At 45.6% G+C, this 25,858-nt stretch overlaps 1 protein-coding gene across 5 annotated transcripts in view; it reads left to right on the plus strand.

Annotated features, from left to right (window-relative positions):
- tcf7 (transcription factor 7) overlaps positions 1 to 25,858 on the plus strand; it is a 55,723-nt gene that overhangs the window by 26,432 nt on the left and 3,433 nt on the right. For 2 of the 5 annotated variants that reach the window (XM_080435617.1, XM_080435619.1), the window contains exons 4-11: positions 1,891 to 2,017; positions 10,708 to 10,792; positions 16,224 to 16,313; positions 18,993 to 19,133; positions 19,740 to 19,902; positions 21,272 to 21,379; positions 22,437 to 22,484; positions 24,696 to 24,744. In XM_080435617.1, the coding sequence (XP_080291743.1) occupies positions 1,891 to 2,017; positions 10,708 to 10,792; positions 16,224 to 16,313; positions 18,993 to 19,133; positions 19,740 to 19,902; positions 21,272 to 21,379; positions 22,437 to 22,484; positions 24,696 to 24,744 (811 nt within the window). The remainder of the gene's footprint in view (positions 1 to 1,890; positions 2,018 to 10,707; positions 10,793 to 16,223; positions 16,314 to 18,992; positions 19,134 to 19,739; positions 19,903 to 21,271; positions 21,380 to 22,436; positions 22,485 to 24,695; positions 24,745 to 25,858) is intronic. The other 3 variants (XM_080435618.1, XM_080435621.1, XM_080435620.1) reach the window with 2 other exon arrangements.

A 25,858-nucleotide genomic window follows, 5' to 3' on the forward strand; every position in this document is an offset into this window, starting at 1 on the left:
GTGTGTGTGCGTGCGTGTGTGTGTGTGTGTGTGTGCGTATGTGTACGTGTGTTTAATGTTGAGCAGGGCATGGGGAATATCTGCCTTTAAGTGATAAGACATTCACTTTGTAACTTGGCAGGGGGTCCAGCTAGTAGCAAAGATCTGCTTCTCTGTAGTGGCGATGGTAGACACACAGACACACACACACACACACACACACATACACACACACACACACACACACACACACACACACACACACACACACACACACACACACACACACACACATACACACACACACACACACACACACACACACACACACACACACACACACACACACACCAAGCACATCGCTGCGTGAAAAGAAGTCACGAAAACCCTTTTTTTTCTCTCCAATATGCGAAAATCTATGTGTCTGCCAAACTTTGCAAAGACATAAGTAATTTCACAGATTTACTCATGCGTACACACAACAGTGCAGATAAAGACACGCAAACACACACACACACACACACACACACACACACACACACACACACACACACACACACACACACACACACACACACACACACACACACACACACACACACACACACACACACACACACACACACACACACACACACACACACACACACACACATACACACACACAGCCAGACTGGTTCAAATCTATGAATTGGAACTTTGTCCAAGGCCTGCTGGTGGGTGAGCTGTATGTTATACCTCCAACATTGCAAACCGCTGTGACATATCATATGGCAGCCAGCATGCTGGGAGCATTAGCAATAACTGGATTTCACGTAAGTTATTGAAAGCCATTTGTAAACAGAAACATGAAAGCAAACAAGCTCTCACGCAGCCTGCCTTCATCATCAAAGGCCTATCGATCAAATGGGCCTCCCTCCCTCCCTCCTTTCCTCCCTCCTCCCCCCCCGGTTCGTTCCCAGCCCGAGCTCAATGGGAGCACATGTACCGTGTACACCCACCGCCCCCGACCCCAAAATACATCTGCTTGTTCCAAGCCATGCTTGAAATGATGCCCCCCCCCCCCTCTCCTGTCTTCAGTAATACCCGTCTTACTTTTCATTCTTTGTTCGACTTTTCATTCCTCATTATTATTTCTTCCCCGTTATGCCTAATTTGTGCTCCATCGAATGGCGGTGGCGCGTGCCGAGAATAGCTGACCTGCAAGCTCACAACGTTCACGACGTGTTGTGGTTTTGACCTGATAGAGCTGCTGTATTCGTACGTGGTTTCTGTATGTTTGTGTGCGCACGCAAGCATTTCTGTCTCTTGCTCTGTGTGTGTGCGTGCGTGTGTGTAATATGTGTGTGTGTGTGTGTGTGTGTGTGTGTGTGTGTGTGTGTGTGTGTGTGTGTGTCCATATTTGAATATGCAGCGGAAGAATGCAACTGTGAAAAGGGATTACATGCAACATGTACAAGTTCTGGCTTATTTGTGTTTTATTATGGGTGTCTTACAGCCGTGCGAAGCAGTTAGCCCTCATTATGAACGCCAGTGAAGTGATTACGTGCTTAGCGTTAATGTGCCTTATTGAGTCAGCGATGATTCTTGAAATACCTCAGAGTATCATAAAAACCCAACACTCCAAGTCATCTCATGATTCATTTTTTTCCCTTTCTTTTTTCGTTTGTTCCTTTCCCAAGTTCTCAGGCTAACATATGTTGGCTAACAGAGTAAATAAATAATACTATCAAGGAAGTTATTTCATGATAAGAATTCTTAAAAATGATTACCTTCAGCCGTCATAGATATGTCATAGACGAGTCGACAACTTACGCACTCGTATGTGCGTGTTTTGCGTTGTCTCTTGAGCATTGATTGCACTCAGAGAACGGGAGTGACGGTGGATCTGTTTTGTTGTGTCCCCTACAGTCCAACAAGGTGTCCGTGGTGCAGCAGTCCCACGGCATGCACCCACTGACCTCCCTGCTGCCCTACAGCAACGACCACTTCAACCCCAGCCCCCCACACCTCCCTACAGACATGAGCCAGAAGACAGGTGAGGAGAAGGATGCACACACACACACACACACAACACACACACACACACACACACACACACACACACACACACACACACACACACACACACACACACACACACACACACACACACACACACACACACACACACACACACACACACACACACATGCACACGGCCCCACACACATGTATACATTGGCTGCAGCAGCCCAGTGAGACTGCAGTGGTTCCACTGCTGCTCTGAAGTGGTCTGCTTCACTGGAGGCACTGTAACACACACACACACACACACACACACACACACACACACACACACACACACACACACACACACACACACACACAGAGGGATGGAAACAATTATGGTGACAATCACACAGGCCCATCTCTGTGGCACACACAAGGTTCTGCTTAGCATGCTCGCACACACATACACACACGCGCACACGCGCGCGCACACACACACACACACACACACACACACACACACACACACACACACACACGTACACAGTGTACTCACATTGGCATTCGTTATTTATACACTGTTGTACACTTAAAGGAGAATTCCGGACAAATTAAGTGTTATCTTTGATGTCTCGTTACTCACCTACCGATGTGAAAAGTAGCGTTGTTTTTTTTCATATATTCCCCTGTCGTCATTTTTTAAACACCCTCCGTTGTTATAATGGGAGCGTGAGGGTTAGTGAAATTCGTCTATTATAACCGACGCAAAGTTGTTTTTTTCACTACTAGTATTCATAGTAGAGTCTCATGATAGTCAAACATGCGTTGAAACTATCTGCGAGGCTGCCGTCAATGGCGAACGATTTAACACTGGTTGCTTGTTTCTTCCAGAACCTGGCAACTCGTGTTGCCAGATTCTGGAAACAAGCAACCAGTGTTAAATCGTTCGCCATTAACGGCAGGCTCGCAGGAATTTTCAGCGCATGTTTGACTATCATGAGACTCTACAATGAATCGTAGTAGAGAAAAAAATAACATTGCGTCGGTTATAATAGACGAACTTCACTAACCCTCACGCTCCCATTATAACAACGGAGGGTGTTTAAAAAATGACGACAGGGGAATATATGAAAAAAAAGAACGCTACTTTTCACATCGGTAGGTGAGTAACGAGACATCAAAGATAACACTTAATTTGTCCGGAATTCTCCTTTAATACCATTATGTGGTTTTCAAATCTCACAAATACTCAGACACCCAGTCAGACACACACACACACACACACACACACACACACACACACACACACACACACACACACACACACACACACACACACACACACACACACACACACACACACACACACACACACCCCCACACACAAACACCCCCACACACACATACGCTGCACACATAATTCATCACTCAATATTTTCATATTTTTGTCATCGGTTCATGTGAACGTAAACAGGCCAGAGGCCATGATGGAGGAGGACATGATGATCATGATGATGATGATGATGATGATGATGACGACGATGACATTCATAACGATGAGGCTTATGATCACGATAACAGTCAGAACGTTTGACGATTGAATGATTAGATTTAATTAAATCATTTCTGATGCTGTGAGAATGACATAGTGCTCTGTCTCGCCACAGTTAGTCTCTCAAGACAGACTGACAAATGTTTGTGCCTAGCATTCTGTACAGCGGAAGTGCTGAAAATGATTAGAAAACTCATGCAGATGTCCCGCCTCCCCGCAGTGCTGTTTCGTCTTCTCCGGTGTTCATTTTGTCAGCAAATCTTGATTTAGCTTTAGTCCTATTTTAGTCATCTGAAAGTCATCTGTACTTTAAGATTTTAGTCAACTAAATCTACATTTGATTTAGTCAACCAAATTCTATTTTGGCAGACCTTGATGGCGTCATAATGCCTGATTTATACTTAGCTGTCTGCCGCAAATAGCCGATCTACAAGCTCAGACACGTTGTGAGCTTGTAGATCGGCCACGAGCAGTCAAGCATAAATTGACTTGTTTTAGTTCTACTGGATTTCTTGTCCACTAATTCCTCCCTAACCATCAAGTTTTTATCTTTTGACAAAATTGTCATAGTTTTAGTCATCATCATTTTTATTTAGTTTTTCTGAGTCAAATACTGTACATAAGTATTACCGTAAATCGAATTTGTCGAAGCCTAGCTAGCTTGCTTCTTAGCAGAAATTAACATTAAAAATGGAGAAGGAGGGTTGGTGAAATGAATGACGGTAGGCAGAGACACCGGAGGTCCTTAGGTTATGTTCGCACTCGCAGTACGAATCAGATTTGTGGCCTATATCCAGATTGGAATCAGATTGATTTTTTTATCAAGTCTGAATTGCAAAATACCACGTGGAAAACAGATTTTTGCAAAATAGGTTCGGATCACATTCCTCAGCCTTGTTCAGACTGCATAAAACCAATCCGACTCCAACCTGGGTAGCTTTGGGCTGCCAGTCTGAACAAGGCCTATACGGGGGACAGACGGAGTCCGTCTCTTCAGCTCCAATCAGTCATTAGCCCCAAATCAACCTCAGGCAAACTGCTTCCCCCTCTGCTCTGCACTGCACTGCCTGGAATTCCCCCTGTTCCCAAACCCTCATTTTCCTTGTCTGGGTGCACGTGTGTGTGTGTGTGTGTGTGTGTGTGTGTGTGTGTGTGTGTGTGTGTGTGTGTGTGTGCGTGTGCGTGTGCGTGTGTGTGTGTGTGTGCTGTGCATGGCTGCCGCTAGCATAGTGAGTCAGTCCCTAATGACAGAGTGGCCCACCTGTTCCTAGATTCACACACACACACACACACACACACACACACACACACACACACACACACACACACACACACACACACACACACACACACACACACACACACACACACACACACACACACACACACACACACACACACACAGTCAGATAGACAGACACCTGGATATGACCTGTCTCACGCCACCTCACCTGAGTAAGCTGCCAGTCAGCACTGTGACTACACACACACACACACACACACACACACACACACACACACACGCGCACACACACACACACACACACACACACACACACACACACACGCACACACTTGCTTCAGCCATCCGTCACTCATCAGCCCCTCATTGGTAGAATTTCCCGCTCCTCTCCATTGTCATTGTTCTACAGTCTTAACCTGACATTCTCCTCGTCATCCCCTTCTCATGCACCGCTTACCTCACCTCAGTGGTGACGCACGTACGCGCCCCAATAATACATACACTACACACTACGGCTGGGCAATTACACTCAAATAGATCAAAACCCATATTTAGAACCGATAACTGACGTAATCTTGCTCATGTAGGTCAATCAAATAATATTTGTATGTATTTGACTGCGAACCTGCATTTCTTTTTGGAGAAGACATTGTCAAGATGCGTCAACATTTTGACACAACCAGATTTTTGCTGGGGACGCCCCAGGAACCCTCTCAAGGACCCCTGAGGGTCCCTGCACCGTGCTTTGAGAACCACTGCCTTACCTGTACTGTTTACCTTAGCAACCACTGTACCTCACCCCTCCTCAGCCCCTCCCACTCACCTCACATCACATCGTGAGGCACACCTGACTCCACGCCCCACCCCCAAGTCATCCCATCAAACGTGCCCTTTGGGCACCGAAACAGTGTGTTTAAATGGCACAGTTAGCTGCAGTGTTATTATATCGTGTCACCTGCTGTTTATAGTAGTCACGCTACAGTGGGTAAAGAAATCTGTCAGGACTATCACACCTAGGAGCAGGCTGCTTCCATCACATCACTGTGTTAGTGTTGTAACCGGCTCAGAAAAGGCGTAAAACTGTCCTACACCCATTTAGACTTTTTTAAATGTCCTTTTCTATAAATTTAGAGTAGCCAATTAATCCCTCCCCACACATTTCTGTGTTGCCACTGCTGTCATACCCTACTGGCTCACCTGCCAGCGAGGAACCCCCACCGGGAGGACGTAGCACCTGCGTCCTACCCCTCCCGCTCAACACTCCCTGCTGACAGTGCAGTGACAAAGATCACAGTCCCCGCCCAGCTTTCCTCCCCTGAACACCAATTGGACTCCCCTAGACACTCGGCCAAACCGGATGCACCACGGTGGATTCTAGACGCCACACGAGCACTTGGATTGAAATTTGTCTTTTCATTCCATTGATGATATACATCACACAACGATAGAGAAAACACCCAATTTCAAACAAAAACAAGAGTGCCAGCTAAAACATTACAGCTACAAAATGCCCAGGCAGTCCACTCATATTTCACTGTAAATCGGTAAAAACCCCTGTCAGTCTGGTACTTGATCAGATCATTGGTCGGTCAGTCAGTCAATGTTGATCTATTGAGTCATCACGTGTATCAGCACAACCATGGCACCACAAAGATGTTACAAACATCAGCGGTTCTTTCTAGCACTCTCATATTGATCTGAACGCCTGATTCCCAAATATGACTGTTTGCTCTCATACTGATTCCCAGATATGACTGTTTGCTCTCATACTGTAAACACCATAAAAGTTAAAAAGGAGAAATGAGACACGAGACATTACTGTAGAAACTATGGGCTTTACTGCAAGCCCATGTAGCCTACCGTGTTTTGTTTACACTTCTTACTGGAACACTGCTTTTGGTGGGGGGAGGCATTTTTTACAAGTCTTTAATTGGTTTCTGGTGTTTTTTAAAGGTTTCCTCTTAACTTTAGTTAGTTATTTTTAGACTTAACAAGTGCAGAGCGCAACAAAATGTTTCATTTTCGGCCAGAAACATCTCCCATAACTTGAGGGACGATTATGGTGCGTTAAGTCTAATTGATGTAAGCTGAAAAGGAAGCATTTCGGAAACTCAAATAGAGCCCCGTTCAGATTGTACAGACGTACATAAGCATGTCTGATCTCCTGTCCCTTTCCGACTGTAGTTACAGTATACATTTACAGTGTCTACTGCTCTTTAGATCTCGCGGTTTTTGTACAGTGCAGAAGTCACTTGCCCAGTCATTAGAGCAGCGCGTTGTGCATCACTTTCACTTTCAGCGGTTATGCAGCCCCTGCGAGGAATCATCCGCATCGCTCAGATATTGTAAAGCACACAGACATATTGATACCAGCAGCCCTGTGTGTGGAGACTGGAGAGCAGCTCTGACTCGGGCGTTTATTGGCCTTTGAAGGGAAGGGTCTCCTGGAGACGCAGACGAGGAGACAGTGAGATAGATAGCGGCTATTAGACGGCTCACTCAAAAACAAAATAGGGACATTCCACAGAAAACTGCCCCTATTAGAGCCATCATCAGTCATTTTCCCTTCCACAGGTTTCCCAAAAGTAGCCTGTTACCAAGAAGGTCATGTGACTAATTGAAATGACTATAAATCAGTGAAATGAGCCACACTCCACCAATGTTCTCAGTAACTGGAATGCAGTATCTAAGTTTTTTTATTTTATAGAAACTGGAGAGTCACTTAGATCAGTGAATTCAGGGCTGGGGCACACTTGTGGGCTGTGAGGATATTAAAAGTGGGCCCCCAACTAATTGGCAAAACATTTAAGATTTGAATGATAATATAACATTGATATACAGTATATTAAGAATAGATATAATTATGTCGTTATGTTAAAACCTGTCATGGTATTCTTTCCTTTGCCATTTTGAAACAAATTTGGATTGGGATACCGATAAAATAGGGACTTAATGTTAGTTCCTTTGATCCAAGCCAGAACACAAATAAATGGTTAAACACGCTCGCGACGGCAGCCGTGTTACAGTAAGTGGTCGGAGGGGTGGGCCGCAAACGCTTCTCAAGATTATCAAGTGGGCCCTGATCCCTGAAAAGGTTGAGAACCACTGACTTCATTCAGGTCAGGTAACTAGGTAACTTCAAAGCATTACACTTCTCTATGTGAGTCATACAGTACATCTCAACACATACAGTAGCTTACATGTGATGGTGTAAGGACCGGCAATGGGAGTGGATACAACTCTACTTGCTTCAGTTGGTGTTAAAGCATGAAGCAAAAACCACTGAAAGGAGCATGCAAATAACAAGGTGGCTGAATGAAAAAAAGAAAACAATGTTTTTTATGGTGGAGTGTGAACATTCACTGGGATGTCTGGTGGGGGACTTAACGTGGAGCCTCGTTAAAGAAGCCCCCCCCCCCCCTCACCTCTATGATGTAACCATGAGACACAGACCCTGACTGCAGGGGCGGATGAGAGGGGGATTTATGAAAGGAGAGAGAGATAGACAGAGAGAGAGAGAGAGAGAGAGTAAGAGAAAAGCCGGGAGTGGTGTAGGTACATGGGGGGGGGCGTATGAACGTATACATTTTAATTAAAGAGATAGGAGACCTCAGCTAGATCACTGGTTCTCGGACCCCCAGGGGTCCTTGAGGGGGGTTCCAGCTAAATGATGATGATGGTTATGAACCAATTGGACTCTTATGGGTCTGTAACTCTGAGAGTGTACAAATGGAACGGGTCGAGTGAAATTGACACTGAGGATTGTACAGTGCAGATTGGGGTTTCAGAGATTTAAAAAAAATGCATATCAAACTGGGGGGGGGGATCCTTGAAATTAAAAGGGTTGACAGTCACTGGGCTTGATGGATGGGGAGGTAGGAGGAACGGGAAAAAGAAACGAGATAAATTAGGGAGAAGGAGACATGGGGAGGGGGGGGTAAGGGGTCTTCAGAGCGAGAGAAGGGATGGGAGTCGTCGGCGAGAAAGAGAGAGAGAGAGAGAGAGAAAGAGAGACAGAGAGACAGAGGGAGCGGCCTGGCGAGTCAGGTAGACTGACTCAGTCGCATTCCTGTCGTCCAGATTTATGGCGGTCCTGAAGCAACACCCCCCCCCCCCCCCAACACCACCCCCACCCCCCCCCCCCCCCCCCCCGACCCAACCCACCCACCCTTGCACCCTCCCTCCCTGAGCAAGCGACCAAATTACAGTCATCCACAGCATTCCACCGCTGCAAACACAGGTTAGGCAGCGGTGGGCCTGCGCTAAGTGCTAGGTGCTGCCCGTTGACAAATGACTTCCTTTGAAGGGTGCGTAGAGAGAGAGAGAGAGACAGAGAGAGAGAGAGAGAGAGAGAGGGCCCCGGCTGTTTGCTCTCCCGACGGCAGAGAGAGCCGTGCGAGCGCTTTATGTGGCTTTGTCTCCCCAAGCCGGCCGGGGGGGGGGGGGGCTGTTTGGTAACGATTGGCTTCGCTGGAGCCGGGGTAACGGAGGAGTGAAGATAAAAGAGCAATTAGATTTTTTGGTGTGTCGTGTATATGTACTCGCCTGGGTGTGTGACTGTGTGTGGCTCTCTTTGTACTGTGTGTGTGTGTGTGTGTGTGTGTGTGTGTGTGTGTGTGTGTGTGTGTGTGTGTGTGTGTGTGTGTGTGTGCGTGTGTGTGTGTGTGTGTGTGTGTGTGTGTGTGTGTGTGTGTGTGTATGTGTGTGTGTGTGTGTGTGTGTGTGTGTGTGTGTGTGTGTGTGTGCGTGTGTGTCTAGTCAGGGGTTAGGTTAAAAAGAAGTGTGTGTTCCAGTACCGTAAATGAGCCTATAACCTCAGAGCTCTACAGTATCTATTTAAATGTGGGAACCTTTTGGCTCCGGGTCCTGACATGAAAACAGGTAGTGGAGCTGTGTTGTGGTGGAAGACCACCACCAGTCAACTGTTCTGACGGACCACATAACTGTTTTCTGTGTCAATGGTTCTCAAACCTTTTAATTTCAAGGACCCCCCAGGCCAGTTTAGTATGCATTATTTAAGCCATGGACCCCCATAACTCAGAGAGCGGATCAGACCAATTCTTTGTTTACAAACATTGAGACTGCACGCGCAGGTGCCGGTTTCATGTAATCAATTCCCAGCAGAACTCCAAACCTGTTGTTTTTGGGAGCGCTGGTTTCAGTTCATTCAACCCCAGCGAGACATATTATACTTTATCGTGCAACGGTGTTGCACGCCGAGAATAGCTGACTTACAGCGACCGTTGTGAGCTTGGAGGTCTGCTATTCTCGGCCTATGTGCGCGACCCCTTCCCGCGACGGAGCATAAATTAGGATTAATAATAAGGGGGGGGGGGGAGAGTCTAAGTAACAACAACAACTTTATTATTATTATTTAGGCTTGAGGGGCTGCAGCTGCACGAGCAAGTAGCCTGTGCTGCCGTGATCATAGGGAGCGCTCCCTCCGTCCTAATGACAGCGACTGGAGGTGGTGTTTAGAGGACAACTGATAAGACCTGTAAGGGTCTATTTGCCTCCTAACTATCAATAATTTTGCTGGGGACCCCTGGGGGTCTCCGGACCCCACTTCGAGAACCACTTCTCTGAGCGACATGGGGAGTGTGAGTCACACAGAGGGGTGTGTGCTGGTAGGAGTGTCCCGGTGTGTAATACTAGGTTCCCAGACTGTTTAATGGAGCTGTGGTGGACCTTCGCCCAGGGGCCACTGACCCCGTTTAGCCAATGTCACCAGAGAGAGAGGAGAGAGAGATGTGTGCCATTAAAAAAGAGAAATGAGAGATTGTTACAATGCATTTTTATCTGTGGGTATATATGTGTGTAAAATAATGTTTTCCATATTAACGTGTGTGTGTGTGTGTGTGTGTGTGTGTGTGTGTGTGTGTGTGTGTGTGTGTGTGTGTCTGTGTGTGTGTGTGTGTGTGTGTGTGTGTGTGTCCTACAGGCGTTCACAGGCAGTCCCAGGACCTCTCAGGATTCTACTCCCTTCCCCCAGGTGGTGTTGGCCAGATCTCACCCTCCATGGGCTGGTGGGTAACACACACACACACACACACACACACACACACACACACACACACACACACACACACACACACACACACACACACACACACACACACACACACACACACACACACACACACAGAAGCACTAGTTTGTGCCCTCATTATGAGCCATAAATGACTTAAATGTATTCCCTGACCCTTTTAACCTCAACGTTAGCCCTTTCCTACATGCTTGACCTGTGGCCTACTTCTAACCCTTAACCCCACACCTGACCTCCTAACCCGTGGCTGTTAACTGTACAAAGTTTATAGTCGTACAGGAATACCTGTAACACACACACACACACACACACACACAGACAGACACACACACACACGTCACACACACACACACACACACACTGTCTCGAGTCAGAGTGAGATCCATTTGTCACTGTCTCACATGCGTCAACAGGGGGTCGGGCGAGCTAACCCAAGGTCCTGTTGACATGGTAACCGCCTCGTCCCACCAAGTCTTTGAGGTTTTGTTATTTTGTTATTGTTGGCGTTTTGTGCATCGCCTCCGGTCAAAGTCAGAGGAATGTGTACAGCAGGGCCAATGTGAGGGAAAAAAAACAATCATTCCACATAATGTGCAAACAAAAACATCCCGTTCACTGTAATAGTAGTTGTTCCTAACAACTGCTATAGTGTGCCTTTGGACTTTGTGACAGCCACACATTATTATTGCCAATTTTTAAATAAAATTTCAAAATAACTTGTTGATCGGAACTTTTTATCTGGCATTAGGAAATAAAAAGAAACATTACAGAGTGATAACACCTGTCATAGAGGCTAGTTTGCATGGATATGAATATCGCTGTTGTGGGGCAGAAACCTCTTATCTCTTATTCATGTCCTTCTTGATCATACTACAGCATCACACAAAAGCATCAAAAGTAGCAGATCCACAAGCTTGAGCTTTTCTGAATCCTGAAAAGTAACAGTTTTGGACATATGAGGTTTCCATCCGACAGAGACAATATACTAGGTGTTGAAAAGTTTGAAAACCAGCTAGAGGATTAATCCGGGAACGCATCTACAAATGTCTTTTTAAATCCTATTTTTTGAAAAACTTGTGTTGCTATAACATCAGTGGTGCTCTTTTTCCTGTCAAGGACCACACAAAATGATATGTATTTGGCCGCGGACCCCCATCTCAAAATATTTTGTTCCAGGGACCCCCCCCCCCAGAAGCAAAGATTTGAGTTACAAATGTTCGCTTTAAAAAACATATATTCAAAGATTTGCACAAATTCTTCACGATTTTTCAAAAATAGCAGATCTACAAGCTCATGAATATATATATATGCTATGAGCTTGTATATCTGCTATTTTGGAATAGCCAAAGAAATCTAAAATGACACAGATGCTTTTCCCGGTCTTAATGGAATAATGAGACTCCCCTTATCGATATATGAAAAAAACATAGTGGTGGCCATCGTATTTAGGATTACATTTTCCAAGCAGGTCCTTGTGGGATTGGAACAACAATACCGCATGTTGGGGAAACTGAGCCTTATACAGCAGCTTACCACTGTCTCTTTTTATTAAAATTCTATCATTTTGTATCTTCAGTTGGTTTTTGAGTTGCTTGCGGGGACCTCATAATGTCAGGCTTGGTGATTATGAACTGAACTGGTATTGAACGTGAAACAAACCCCCGCTCTGCCGATGCCATGTATCGGCTGCTATTCTAATCCATTTATTTACAAATCTATCTGAGGCTGGCCATGCACACTGAACAAATCCTGTTCCAGTTCGTCATCAAAGGCTTATACATCCAGTATGAGTGGGGGCATTTGGAGTGGCTGCTCAAGACTGCTGTGTGTACCTTCTATCTATCGTGTTTATGTACACGCAAAAATGCGTATTTGTATTTTGCAAACACACGTCCTCACTCGCGTCTCTGCGTCCACATTTCAATATTGTTTCAGGAAGTCTCTCTTCTTTCTTTCTTCTTGTCTTTCTTATTCTCTTGTCTCATGGTCGTCACTTCCAGACGCTTGTCTTTCTCACAATGGATTTATTTGTTTATTTAGTTCAGTGGTTATTAACTGCTAATCTCCTTTTTAGCCCAGATTACATGCTCATCTGGGCTCCTCTTGTCACGCGTGTCTCTCTCGCCTGAGGACGACGGACAATGAACAGCGAAAATGTCAAGCCACATGTTCTCATCGTTTTTAGACAATGAAACAATAAGATAACTCGCACATCCCCCAAGATGATAGGGTGTACTCCATGGTTAGAAGCATGCGCGCGTTAAGTATAATGGGTAGTGTTGTTGGCTTGAAAATCCATTATCTTCGACGAGCGACAGTGTCGCACGACGGAGATATATACATGACAGCATATAAATGAGGCTTTAAGAACAAGTCACTTGCGTGTAGCATTGTGTTCCTCAAACCCCATGAGGTTGGGGTGGTTTTATACTGAAGACCACTGCGGTCACCATGGCCCGGGTTACGCACAGCAGTGCCTAACCAACACCAACATTCTTGTGATATCAAATGCAACATTTTTCACAGATTTCTTTTTTTCATATAGTATGAAATTTATTGAAGTGAAAAGAAGTTCCAAGCTCTATTGTGTTGCTGTTGAGGCAGTTTCTGTTGTGCATCACAAGGAACAATGGCTCTTTTGTTTCGGAGTTGTCACACATGCTGGCTGTCGGTTTCCCTGGCTTACGATGTCCTCCGTTAACGCCTTCCACCTAACGCAGTGCTGCCAACTGGACGTGATTTAACCCCATGTGGTCAAGTCCACCTCAGGTCAGCTGGTGAGAAACAACAGACACATTTAGAACAGGGGTTCTAGAACTATTACATTTCAAGGACCCCCATATCTCTCAGAGTTACAGACCTGTAAGGGTCCATTTGGAACCCCCCCCCCCCTCAAGGAACCCTGAGGGTCCGTGGAAGAACCACTGCATTAGATAGTAGTCACTCACTGAGAAATTAGAACAGACTGTGATTCTAGAGCTTTCTTTACCAGTGTACCTCCGCCAAAATAATCTATCAGCTGAGAACCCACTTCACCAGCCAAAACATTCTTTCTGATACTGATGTTTTTTTTACATTTCTGTCTTAACTTTGTTTAGTTTTTCGTCCTTGTCTTTGTCTTATCTACTTTTTTACATTTTATTTCCCTTGGCTTTCATATTCAAAAGTCCCTCGGGCCATGTCACAAAATGATGCAGCGAGCTATCTGGCAACTTGTTTTTTTTACTGGCGGATGGCTGACGTATATTGGCGATTGGTTGTATTGAAAATATTATGGCATATAAAAGATTTTTCAAACGTGTGTGATAGTTTCCAGATTTAGCAGATTTTATGAACGTGGGATAAATGGTTCATAGCCATATATATAGTGTACATATATATATATATATTTTACAATAACTTTTTTTTACAACTAGTAGTGTTTGAGAAACACTCCACTAGAACAGTGTTTCCCAAACAGTGGGTCGGGGCCCATCTTTGGGTCGTGGACCCATTTTTATGGATCGCAAGTTAACTTCAAAGTAAAGAGTGCGCCACAAAATAAGCCAAGAGCTGAGCTGCTTCAGCCTGCAAAAGCCTTCGCCGTACAGTGCCCTCCACTCCAGTTTCTTGTTTTTAATTGTTATTTCAAAAGATTAGAAAAAAATGTCACACATTAAAAACAAATTCAAACATATTTCAAAAGAATTTGTCAAAAATAGTCAAAAATATAAGAATTTTAAGAAGTAATGAAAACAACGTGACACGTTGTGAGCTTGTAGATCGGCTATTTTAGCTATTTATGAAATCGTATTTTGGTGATTAAGGGTCCCGGTTTGGGTTTTTGAAAATAATGGTCACCCTAGTATTATGCACGACGTGTTCATGTGTCAGTGTCAACATAGGGCAGGGCCATTGGTCATTCAGAGGGATTAACATATCAATGACCCTCTATCTATGGGAAGTGGCCCGCTGATTCCTCCCAGCCCATGTTGTGTATTAGTGGAGAGATGTAAGGAAGACATGGGGATGTGAGACACACAGAGAGAGAGAGAGAGAGAGAGAGAGAGAGAGAGAGAGAGAGAGAGAGAGAGAGAGAGAGAGAGAGAGAGAGAGAGAGAGAGCGGGAGTACGCTAAAGGGACTTGGGTGGATTGGCTACGAGGTGGAAAGATGTATTCTACATATCAAAGGCTCCTGTTTACACACCCTACCCCCAACTATATGCCACAGCTCTCTCTCTCTGTGTGTGTGTGTGTGTGTGTGTGTGTGTGTGTGTGTGTGTGTGCGTGTGCGTGTGCGGGTGCGTGTGCATTCATGCGTTACCTGTCCCTCCCATGGTTTTGGCCCCAGCAGGCCCTGATACTGTCAGTATGCTGTATGTGATACTGTGTGTGTATATCACAGAGCTTAGGTCTAGGGCTCTCCATTATTGATTTGGATCGAAGGCACACTAGTTGTATCAACATACACAAAGAAACAAGCAATCGTGTGATATTGTCCTGGGTGTTGCAAACCAATGGCTTGTCTCTGACAAAGTTCGGGTTTGTTAGATTAGCTTGAGGAGTTCAACCAGATTGCCCACAATGTCCAATGTAAACAACTACTTCTTTTCACTCAATTTAGTAATAATTCCCAAAGTGTACTGTGGTCCCCGTCGCTGCCAACCCCCTACTGTTGGCCTGAGGAGGGTTTAGAAAACAACGTGCCTCCTCCTCTGACGCACATGAAGTCACCAGCCACTTGTTTTCACCTGATAGCAAGGAGTTTCACAGGAGGAGTGGAACCAGAACGGAGGTTCACACTATCTCCCCCAGTTCCCCTCCCTGCTGAACAGGCACCACGCCAACCAGCGGGGGACTGTAGTGCAGTGACAAGGACATGAATGTTGGCATACCCGGCCTAGCCAGTGGCAACGCAGACTGGAATTGAACCCTGGTCTCTGTGGTGGTGGGCGAATGTTTGACCTACGTATGCGCCACCCGGGCACCACTATGGCTGTTTTGATCAGTGGTTTTGTCCGAGACAGCATCCGGTTTAATTTATATTCAGACTCACACTGACGGTGACGTAAGGCTTAATTCCATCAAGAATAAAAAACAATCACAGAACCTGAACTGCATTGTGTACTGTAGACTATGACACAGACATGTGTCTTTAGTCCCTCGATGGACAATGCCAAGCAGAACTTTATTTCCAATTGATTTGGTTTCAATGAGGCTCTCTGAGGCTAACTAAAAACATATTTTTACATGGTGGCGCCTTTCATACATGGTGGTGGTTACTCCCTATTTGGGCACGACTGACATCATCAATATGACGTCAGAAATTCGCCGATTTTAGACCCTATCTTGTAATGGAATTTGGTGTAATTGTGGTGAGTTGTTATTGACGTGCGTGGGCCATCTTCTCCCCTCTGCTGTGCTGTGGCAGGCAGAGTCAGCCAGTCTACCCTGCCCTGTCCTCCTGTGGGTTCAGGCCACCTTACAACTCCAACCTTCCCAGCACCTCCTCTTACTCCAGGTACTGTTGTCCACCAGCGCCCATCCGGGCCCAAGCAAGCCAGGCTAAACCAGAGCCAAGCTGGGATAGATACATGCTATAACTTTGAATGTCAAGTTTACAACACACATAATATGCAAAGATGTACTCACACTAATTCAACTCTTAGTGCGTCTTTCATCGGGGAGCTGATGTTTTGCTCATGTTCATGCATTACTTATTACATATACATGCTGTGTGTTGTAAACCAGACTTCAAAGTAAAGAGTGCGCCACAAAATAAGCCAAGAGTTGAGCTGCTTCAGCCTGCAAAAGCCTTCGCCGTACAGTGCCCTCAGCTCCAACATGTGCCCACACACACACACACACACACACACACACACACACACACACACACACACACACACACACACACACACACACACACACACACACACACACAAGACCGTGTTCTTGCTTGTTATTTTCTGATTGTGTTCACATAACAGTCTCGGCCCTCTGTCCAAAACGGACCAAACAGCATTCAGGTCCTTCTCGTGGCCTCTCCACAGCTTCTATGCCCGCTCCTTGTGGTGCCAGGCCATGCCATGCATACAGACAACGTTGTCTCGTACAGGAGCAGCAGTATTGAGTGTGCAATGCGTGCGTGCGTGCGTGCGTGCGTGCGTGCGTGCGTGCGTGCGTGCGTGCGTGCGTGCGTGCGTGCGTGCGTGCGTGCGTGCGTGCGTGCGTGCGTGCGTGCGTGCGCGCGCTGCGCGCGCGCGCGCGTGTGTGTGTGTGTGTGTGTGTGTGTGTGTGTGTGTGTGCGTGTGCGTGTGTGCGTGTGCGTGCACGCTGAGCTTTTGTATGCATTGATATGTCCTCGCTTGTGTTTGTGAGCTATACTGCAAGTTGCCATTACAGCTGTTGTAGCTTCCCTATTGTGGTAATAATAAACACATTATTTTTCAAGAAATTGAAAAAAGAGCCAGTGTTCCAATGGATCCAATATAGTTAGCTTTTCATTGGTTCGGTATTCATAAAACCCACCGACCCACTTTAACTGAATAGCGTTTCTACAAGCTTGCGTGACACACTTGTATGACCAAGTAAGACATTCATTTACAGGAAAAAATCATTAAAAAGTTTAAATATGGAGATAAAATTAACCCATTAAATACCTTCTAAATCAGTAGTAACTTTTTGGGAGGTGCCAAGGACCTCCCATCTGAAATTATTCAAAATGTTTCAAACACTTTCAAAGATTTATTTTTTAATTAAAAAAATAGTAGATGTACATGCTCTGTGAGCTTGTAGATCTGCTATTTTTTTCTAAAATGACACAGATGCTTTCACAGTTTTAATAGGTTAATACGCACACCTAGACGTACACAGCAAGTAGCACCCTCTTTGAGCTGATCTGCGTGCCGGTGACAGAAAGAAGGAGACAGATGCTGAAGAACGGCTGCAAGTCGGCGGGCCGCCGGCACTGCCTCCTTCCTCAATCAGTCAGCTTCTCTGTTGTGGCACCCGGGTTCCACTGTTTGTGAAACTGGATAACCCATCGCGGTGACAGGCCCCCGACCATCAGCTATGAAATCCTAACAGGGGGGATATGGATCTAGTTTAAAAGTCATCAAACATCTATCACACCCCTTGTCAGAGACAGAGACGGTCGCAGAGAGAGAGAGAGAGAGAGAGAGACAGGCGGGACCGACGGCAACATGGAGTTGATTTCAGTAAGCGGGACGTCGCCGAGAAAAATGGTCGTCTCCTTAGACTAATGCTTTTTTGTTCCAAACACTGGTCCAAATGGTTGATGATTTCGTATTCATCCCACTGCGCTCAGATAACAGACATCCATCACATAAGTGAACAGACCTCATCAAAGACACTAAGTTACAGTGCCAAGCCTCACTCGGGATAAAAGCACATTCAGTCGGCAGCATCCACCGGCTCCCTCTCTATGGTAAGGGCGCCCTCTAGTGTCGGATAGAGTGCCTCTCATTGCATTGAACAGAAGGGACATAATAACATACAGAGGTTTGACACATAATACTATGTCGAGGTAGATGGATGCTATAGGACACAGAAGCCAAGGTTTTTCTTGCTCAAAACACTTAATGTTTTAATGCCAAGATTTTCAACGCCCCGTTTCTAATGCACAGAAAATGAATTGTGCCCCTTTTCATGACAATATGAACAGTTCCAATCTGAAGTTTCACAGCTGAAATGTAATAGTCCAAGTCCACTTGAATAATGACTTGGAGCAAGTCTTTAGTTAATCATTATGGATAGCCATTGTCATCTGGTATAAATTACAAAATGTTATACATATTTAAACCCCCTCGCCCCCTCCCCTCTAGAGGAAGAAATCGTTAAAGCCCCCGTTCTTGCTAGTAAGGAGTTGATGCTCCAGCTTCTGAGGCCTAGTCCTGGTATGCTTCTACATTGAGATTGTGTGTGTGTGTGTCGTGACCCCCCCCCCCCCCACAAGCGGGGCAGCCATGCTTACAGGCTCACTGCGTAATGTAGGCTAAAGGCCAGAGACATGCTTCAGCGCTTTTTTTGTCCTTTTGTCCATGCAGCTAAAGAAAGATAACAAGTTCCTTTGTGATGAAGTATTCTCTCTCTCTCTCTCTCTCTCTCTCTCTCTCTCTCTCTCTCTCTCTCTCTCTCTCTCTCTCACTCTCTCTCTCTCTCTCTCTCTCCCTCCCTCCAGGTTCTCTCACTCCCTGATGCTGGGCCCGTCAGGGATGCACCCTACAGGGATCCCCCACCCTGCCATAGTGCCCCCTTCAGGCAAACAGGACCATCATCATCATCATCATCATCACGACCAGTACGACAGAAACATGTACATGTAAGTGTTGCAGTGTTTGACCTCGTCTAGTTTTGGTTGTTTTGTCGGGTTTGTGTTGACTTGTCGACATAACATATACTTTTTTTTTTTCTTTAAAAGTGTTTTACATATTTTATGTGGTGAAAATAAAGTGCTTTTTTACCATTTAATCTCTATACTTATTTGACCGCATTCCCATGGGGAATATCTGTGCCAAACATGCTGATCTACAACGCGTTGCATTGTGACACTTTGTGAGCTTGTAGATCTGCTATTTTAAGCGAATGTTCACCCCAGAATACGGATGCTAGGGTTCAAACAAATATATTTTTTTTACATTTTCTATTCTCTTCCCTTCCATCTCCTCTCTCTTCCACTGCAATCCCTCTCTCTTGCTTGTCTCACTCCCTCCTCTTTCTCCATCTATCTCTCTCTCCGTCTCCCCCTCTCCTTCTCTCCATCCCCCCTCTCTCTGCCCCCTTCTTTCTCTCCCTCTCCTGCTCTCACCCTCTCTCTCCCTCCCTCCCTCCCTCCCTCTCCCTCTCCCTCTCCCCCTCTCTCTCTCTCTCTCTCTCTCTCTCTCCCTCTCTCTCTCCCTCTCTCTCTCTCTCTCTCTCTCTCTCTCAGTAAGCCCCAGGTCGAGGTCAAGCGAGAGAAGGAGCCCAAGAAGCCTGTGATTAAGAAGCCGCTCAACGCCTTCATGCTGTACATGAAGGAGATGAGGGCAAAGGTCATCGCCGAGTGCACGCTGAAGGAGAGCGCCGCCATCAACCAGATCCTGGGCCGGAGGGTGAGGACACACACACACACACACACACACACACACACACACACACACACACACACACACACACACACACACACACACACACACGTATACATATAGTAGACAGTACTGTATATATACAATATGGTATATGTACACTGTATATGTACAGTATATACACACATACTGTGCATAGACGTACACATACATACAACAGCCACGCAGAGATTGAGGGTGAGGGGAAATTCACAAACACGCGCACGCACGCACGCACGCACGCACGCACGCACGCACGCACGCACGCACGCACGCACGCACGCACGCACGCACGCACGCACGCACGCACGCACGCACGCACGCACGCACACACACACACACACACACACACACACACACACACACACACACACACACACACACACACACACACACATACACACTAATCCCACATGCCCCTGCCTGTGTGTAATTTCACACATGAGCAACATGAGAGGGCTGTAATGATAAAGTTGTATCCTCCCTGCGACCACAGAGATGATACTGTATCTATGAGAACATCTCTAGAGTGCACGGCTTAAAACACATTCATAAACACGTACAAGTGAATGACAAATTAAAAAAAAAATGCAAAATGTGTGTGTGATTTTTTTTTTCAGGATTTAAAAAAAAATAGCAGATCTACAAGCTCACAATGCGTCGCATAGTGGCGCATAGTGATGCTTGTGGTTCAGCTATTTTCAAATAGCCAATGTAAATAGTGGTTCAAGTGGAAGATCCCCTCAAGGACCCCTGGCGGTCGCCGGACCCCACTTAGAGAACCATTGACATAAGGTGTCTCCTAACTAAGACACTGTCAGTTACTATAATCCATGCAGTACTATATGCCAAGTTCTACAACGTTTCAGAAATGTTTAAAAACTGTCACAACAGTCTCAGGTCTCCCTGTATTCAATCCGGTTGCTCTATGTGAGCGATTCTCAAAACATTTTCATGTCAAGGACCGACAAATTGAATGTATCTGGCCGCGGACCCCCATTTATAAAGATTATTTGCCAGGGGACCCCCATAAGAGAAGATTTCCCAACATTTGTCAACATTTTTCTAAAACAGTCGATCTACAAGGTCACAACGTGTCGCAGGGCTTTATAATTTTTTTAAACAGGGCTTAACAATTTAGACTGTTCCCTCCGTTTTTGAAGGAGGGTCCCCTGGAACCCCTATAGAGAACCAGTGCTCCATGTCCCACATGTACACCCGTACACACCTCTGTGAATAACTCTGTGTGTGTGTGTGTGTGTGTGTGTGTGTGTGTGTGTGTGTGTGTGTGTGTGTGTGTGTGTGTGTGTGTGTGTGTGTGTGTGTGTGTGTGTGTGTGTGTTTTTTTTGTACCCAGTGGCACGCACTGACCCGGGAGGAGCAGGCCAAGTACTATGAGCTGGCCAGGAAGGAGAGACAGCTCCACATGCAGCTCTACCCCAGCTGGTCGGCCCGGGACAACTACGTAAGCTCCTCCCCTTCCTTTTCCTCTACAGTAAAACATGTCACACTATTTTCACTGTCGATTCATTGCGTGCCAACTTGGCAGCCGCCCATAGGCTGAGGGTCTGCTCCCGGTTGGAGGGGGGGTTATGGATTTTATTTGACAGTAACAAAAGTTGCATGCACGATTGCATTCATGCAGACCTTTACACACATAAAAAAATGTTCGAGGATAAAATACACAATAAAGCCCAAAGGCTTGTTTCCATTGTGGTCCTCTAAGCGGGGCGGGGGACATAATGACAGGTTGGCAAGTCAGGCATGACGGGCGAAACAGGACAGGATTAAAAGCACTTAGAGCCAGAAGAGAAATAAATGGAAATAGAGAAAGCGAGAACAATGGACAAGGGAACCTAAATGCCACCTCCATCCACAGAGACGCAGCAATGATCGTCGTCTCTGACGTCTAGCAATTAAACTTGAGGTTTCAGGTAGAGACGTGATCTCTTAGGCTCAATTATGAAGGTAGTCTTTTTAACAGTCTTTTGGGGCGGGGGTGGGGGGGTGAAATCAAGCCTGTTTGGTACACTCCAGCGGTGGCAAGGGTCTCTGAATTCACACAGTATGTTGGCTAGGCTTGATTGTTTGAATACTTTATTTACAAATTACAAACAGTACAGCAAGTACAATTACGCAAGCAATGCTAAAAGGAGAACACAAAAAGCAGGGCTTGTTTCCATTATGGTCCTATGTATTCAATTCATAATCAGGACATACATTGTATTGTATACACATGTATTGTACGATACAATACAAATCATCGTCAATACAGGAGCAATAAAGATATATTTACAGAAAAGTGCGGGGGGGGGGGGGTACACCTTCTACTTGCTGACGGTACTCTCTGGTAGCAAGCTAGAAGACTTACTGTATCTATAGGCCCTGTTGCAATCTGCCACAGGCGCTCCTTTAGGGTGGTTTTGAACGAGGATAAAGCTATAGCTAGCTGTTGTAAACTGCTGTGACTTGTGTGTGTGTGTGTGCCTCTGACGTGTCAGTTTGCTGTTGCACTCTTACAGACGGTGGGCCGTAACGGGGTCGCAGGGGGAAACGGTAAAGCTGATTGGGTAGGGACACGTCTTACGGCTGCTTTATGCCTCCATACTTTTGCACGGGGGGGTGTGGCGGGGGGAGGGGAGGGTCAAAGGTTGCCTGTCAGGCTACAGAGGCCCCTCTACATAGCTGCATGCGCCTAGGGGTGGTACATTTGACCTGTAAAGCAAACACGTCAGTTGTTTTTTTTAACCCATTAAGACCTGAGGACGATTCTACAAATGCCTTCTAAATCAGCAGTTCTCACACTTTCAAGATTTTTCGAAAATGTTCAAAAATAGCAGATGTACAAGCTTGCAGCGCTGCAGCGCTGTGAGCTTGTACGTCTGCTATTTTTGAATAGCCAACGCAAAAATCTAAAGTGACACAGATGCTTTCCTGGTTTTAATGGGTTAAAGCCATTACGCACAGACAAGAGTGGTTGCCAATGGGGTTTTCGATTAGTAGCAGGGAATCTGACCCTATCAGTTAAACATGCATTCTTAATTCTTAGTGGCTTGTGCAGGTGAGGGGAAATAAGCCCCCGGGTGTTCGACTGTGACGTCTGAAAGACTTGATGAAACACTCTTAGACTTGGCTTCATTAACGATCAGCAAGATGGCATGGCTTCGCTTTCCTCCTCTTTGAACAGGGTTTTAAATGAAGGCTTTTCTCTTTTCTCTTACACACTAACAGTATACTATGGTGATTGCTGTTTGAGACTGGGCTCTGTTCAGAAATGCTTTATATTTCTCTAGTTGTACACGAATGCAGCACGCTGACAAGGACATGCTTAGTCTGAGCCAAACATGATTGAACGGTGCATTGGTAGCAACAGAAGGTGCTTTTGCTTTGCATTTAAACCAGATACCTTGGGTGTGGGAAGCAGTTAGTAAGGCTAGACTGTCCTTTCCCCTCTCTTGTGACTGGGTGGCCATATATCTGGCTGGGCTGAACTGTGCATTGTGCGTAGTGTAGAAGTTACGGCAGCTATGAAAATCGTGCATGGAATGCTGTTAGCTACTGTAGCTTGCTCTATGGTTCGCTTTCTGTACAACGTAGACCAAAAAGACAATGTGAACTACGGATGTTGATCTTGTTTCATTTACATGGGTACATATGATGGCACATGATATATGGAGGTCTTCCCCCATCCAATTGGAGCTAACATAACATTCCATAACAGAAAGGGAGGTTTATGATTGCTGCACAAGCCAGCTACACAAGCTCCCATCCTAAATGTAGCTTACTTTAGAATTACTTGGACAGTGATGCCAGTTGTTAAATAGTATTATTACTTTTAGTCACTGTACCAACAGCTGTAAAAAAGAACAGCTTTGAATTTATTGAACCTTTTTGAACACTAGTAGCGCTGCCAGATTCAACGAGGGATGTTATAATGGCTACATCTGTATCTGATCAATATCTAAATGATCTGATATTTAAAATAATGTTAGTTCTGCTGAAATTCTGCAAACTTGCATCATGAACAGAGGGTTGAAAACCAAAATAGTCATGTGACCCGCTAGCAAAACAGGAAGCGAAGTTCCACATAATCGCCCACGCAACTGTGGAGGGTTTCTCCTACGAGTTTTAGACACACACACTCACACACACCTACGTCCGCAGCGGCGCAGACACAATGCTTTTGAGAGCTGCAGTTGCAAGAGAAGAGAACTCGTAACCACACAGACAGTACTGTCAGCTAGCAGAAAAATAGACATTGTAGCGTAGGCGTGAAGATATCTGAACCCACATCCTTCATCTCAGTCGAATGTGAGGCTCCACTTCAGCATCAGTGGCTTCACACTAACAGCTCTGACACTGATGTTTACCTCTTATAGGCACCCATCACAATCTCACCCTACGGAGGCTCTACTCCCAAACAGAGACAGTCACACAAAACACTATTATGTTTCATGTCAGACTAATTGCATTAAGGCTGCCAGGTCTCAACCTGAATAATCCCATATTATATGCCATATTATATCACAAAGAAATATAAGAAGCCAATCAGACACAAAACACAAAGTTCAATACCTGGTCAGGTTAGCAATTAAACATCTGGACTCGTCATCACAGGCCTCAGCTAGAATGTGTATTGACTTATACTCCATCCATGGCACGACAGAGTCGCTCCCCGAAAAGGCAAGCGACTATCATGCTACCAGTGTATAAAATGAAGCTTGATTGTGTCAGTGTTCATGTCAACTGTCTGAGGTGGACTGTGTGTGTGTCTTTTTCAGGGTAAGAAGAAGAGAAGAAAAAGAGAGAAGCAACAGGACTCCAACACAGGTAACAGTTCACCCACTGAACTCTTTGAAACGTGTCTAAAGTAATGTCTTACTGTTTTCAGTACAGAGCCAAAAACAACAACAACAACAACAGCAACAACAATACAGCTTTGAATCCCAGCTTCCAAGCTCTTGTTGTGGTGGGGTTCACAGCCACTTCTTCTCCCTCATCAAGGGGCTTGTACTGTACCGGTACTTTTGACTCCAATCTTAAATGGGGTCGAGGGGTGGCCAGCACCAGTTTTATTAAAAGTTTTGGTATTGAGTTTTGATTTTTGCGGTGTTGCCCATAAAAGTGAAACCCTTCTTAAAGCGTGTACTAACTGAGTGAAAGCATGGCTGTCCTCTCTCTCTCTCTCTCTCTCTCTGTGTCTCTTTGTCTATGCCAGCCTATTTCCCGGATGAGTGGGTGTTTTAAAGCGGCTCTGTCTTCTCTGTGTGGCTGACGTTCTGGTCGTCATGAAAGTTGATGTTTTTTACTGCTATGTCCTCTGCGACTAATGCCTGATTTATACTCTGCCGCACGACAGTGTCGCTTGCTGCCAAGGACAGATCCTTAAGCTACCAAAATGTAGCATTGCTTGTACGCATTAGTTTGTAGATCGTTGTGGAGCTGTTCTTGTCAGCAAGCGATACCGTCGTGCGATGGAGTAGAAATCGAGTTCTGTTTGATGGCTTCTGATTGGACCGCTTTGACGATGCTTCTGGTCTGACAAGCCTCTGGTCTCTCCCTTTCATTCTTATCTCTGCCATCTCTCTCTCTCTCTCTCTCTCCTCATCAATCATCCTTCTCTATCTATCTATCTATCTATTTCTCTCTCTCTCTCTCTCTCTCTCTCTCTCTCTCTCTCTCTCTCTATCTCTCTCTCTATCTATCTATCTATCTTAACATTTTCATCATCTTTCTACTCATCTCTATCTCTCTCTCTCTCTCTCTCTCTCTCTCTCTCTCTCTCTCTCTCTCTCTGTTTCCTCCTCTCCTCCTTTGTGCATGCTGTGCATTGTGCTCAGACCCGGGCTCACCTAAGAAATGCCGGGCTCGCTTCGGTCTCAACCAACAAACGGACTGGTGTGGTCCTTGCAGGTGTGTACCAGACGCCCCCGCCCCCCCCCCC

This window comes from Gymnoscopelus braueri (assembly GCF_963280865.1).
Source record: "Gymnoscopelus braueri genome assembly, chromosome: 8".
NCBI lineage: Eukaryota > Metazoa > Chordata > Actinopteri > Myctophiformes > Myctophidae > Gymnoscopelus > Gymnoscopelus braueri.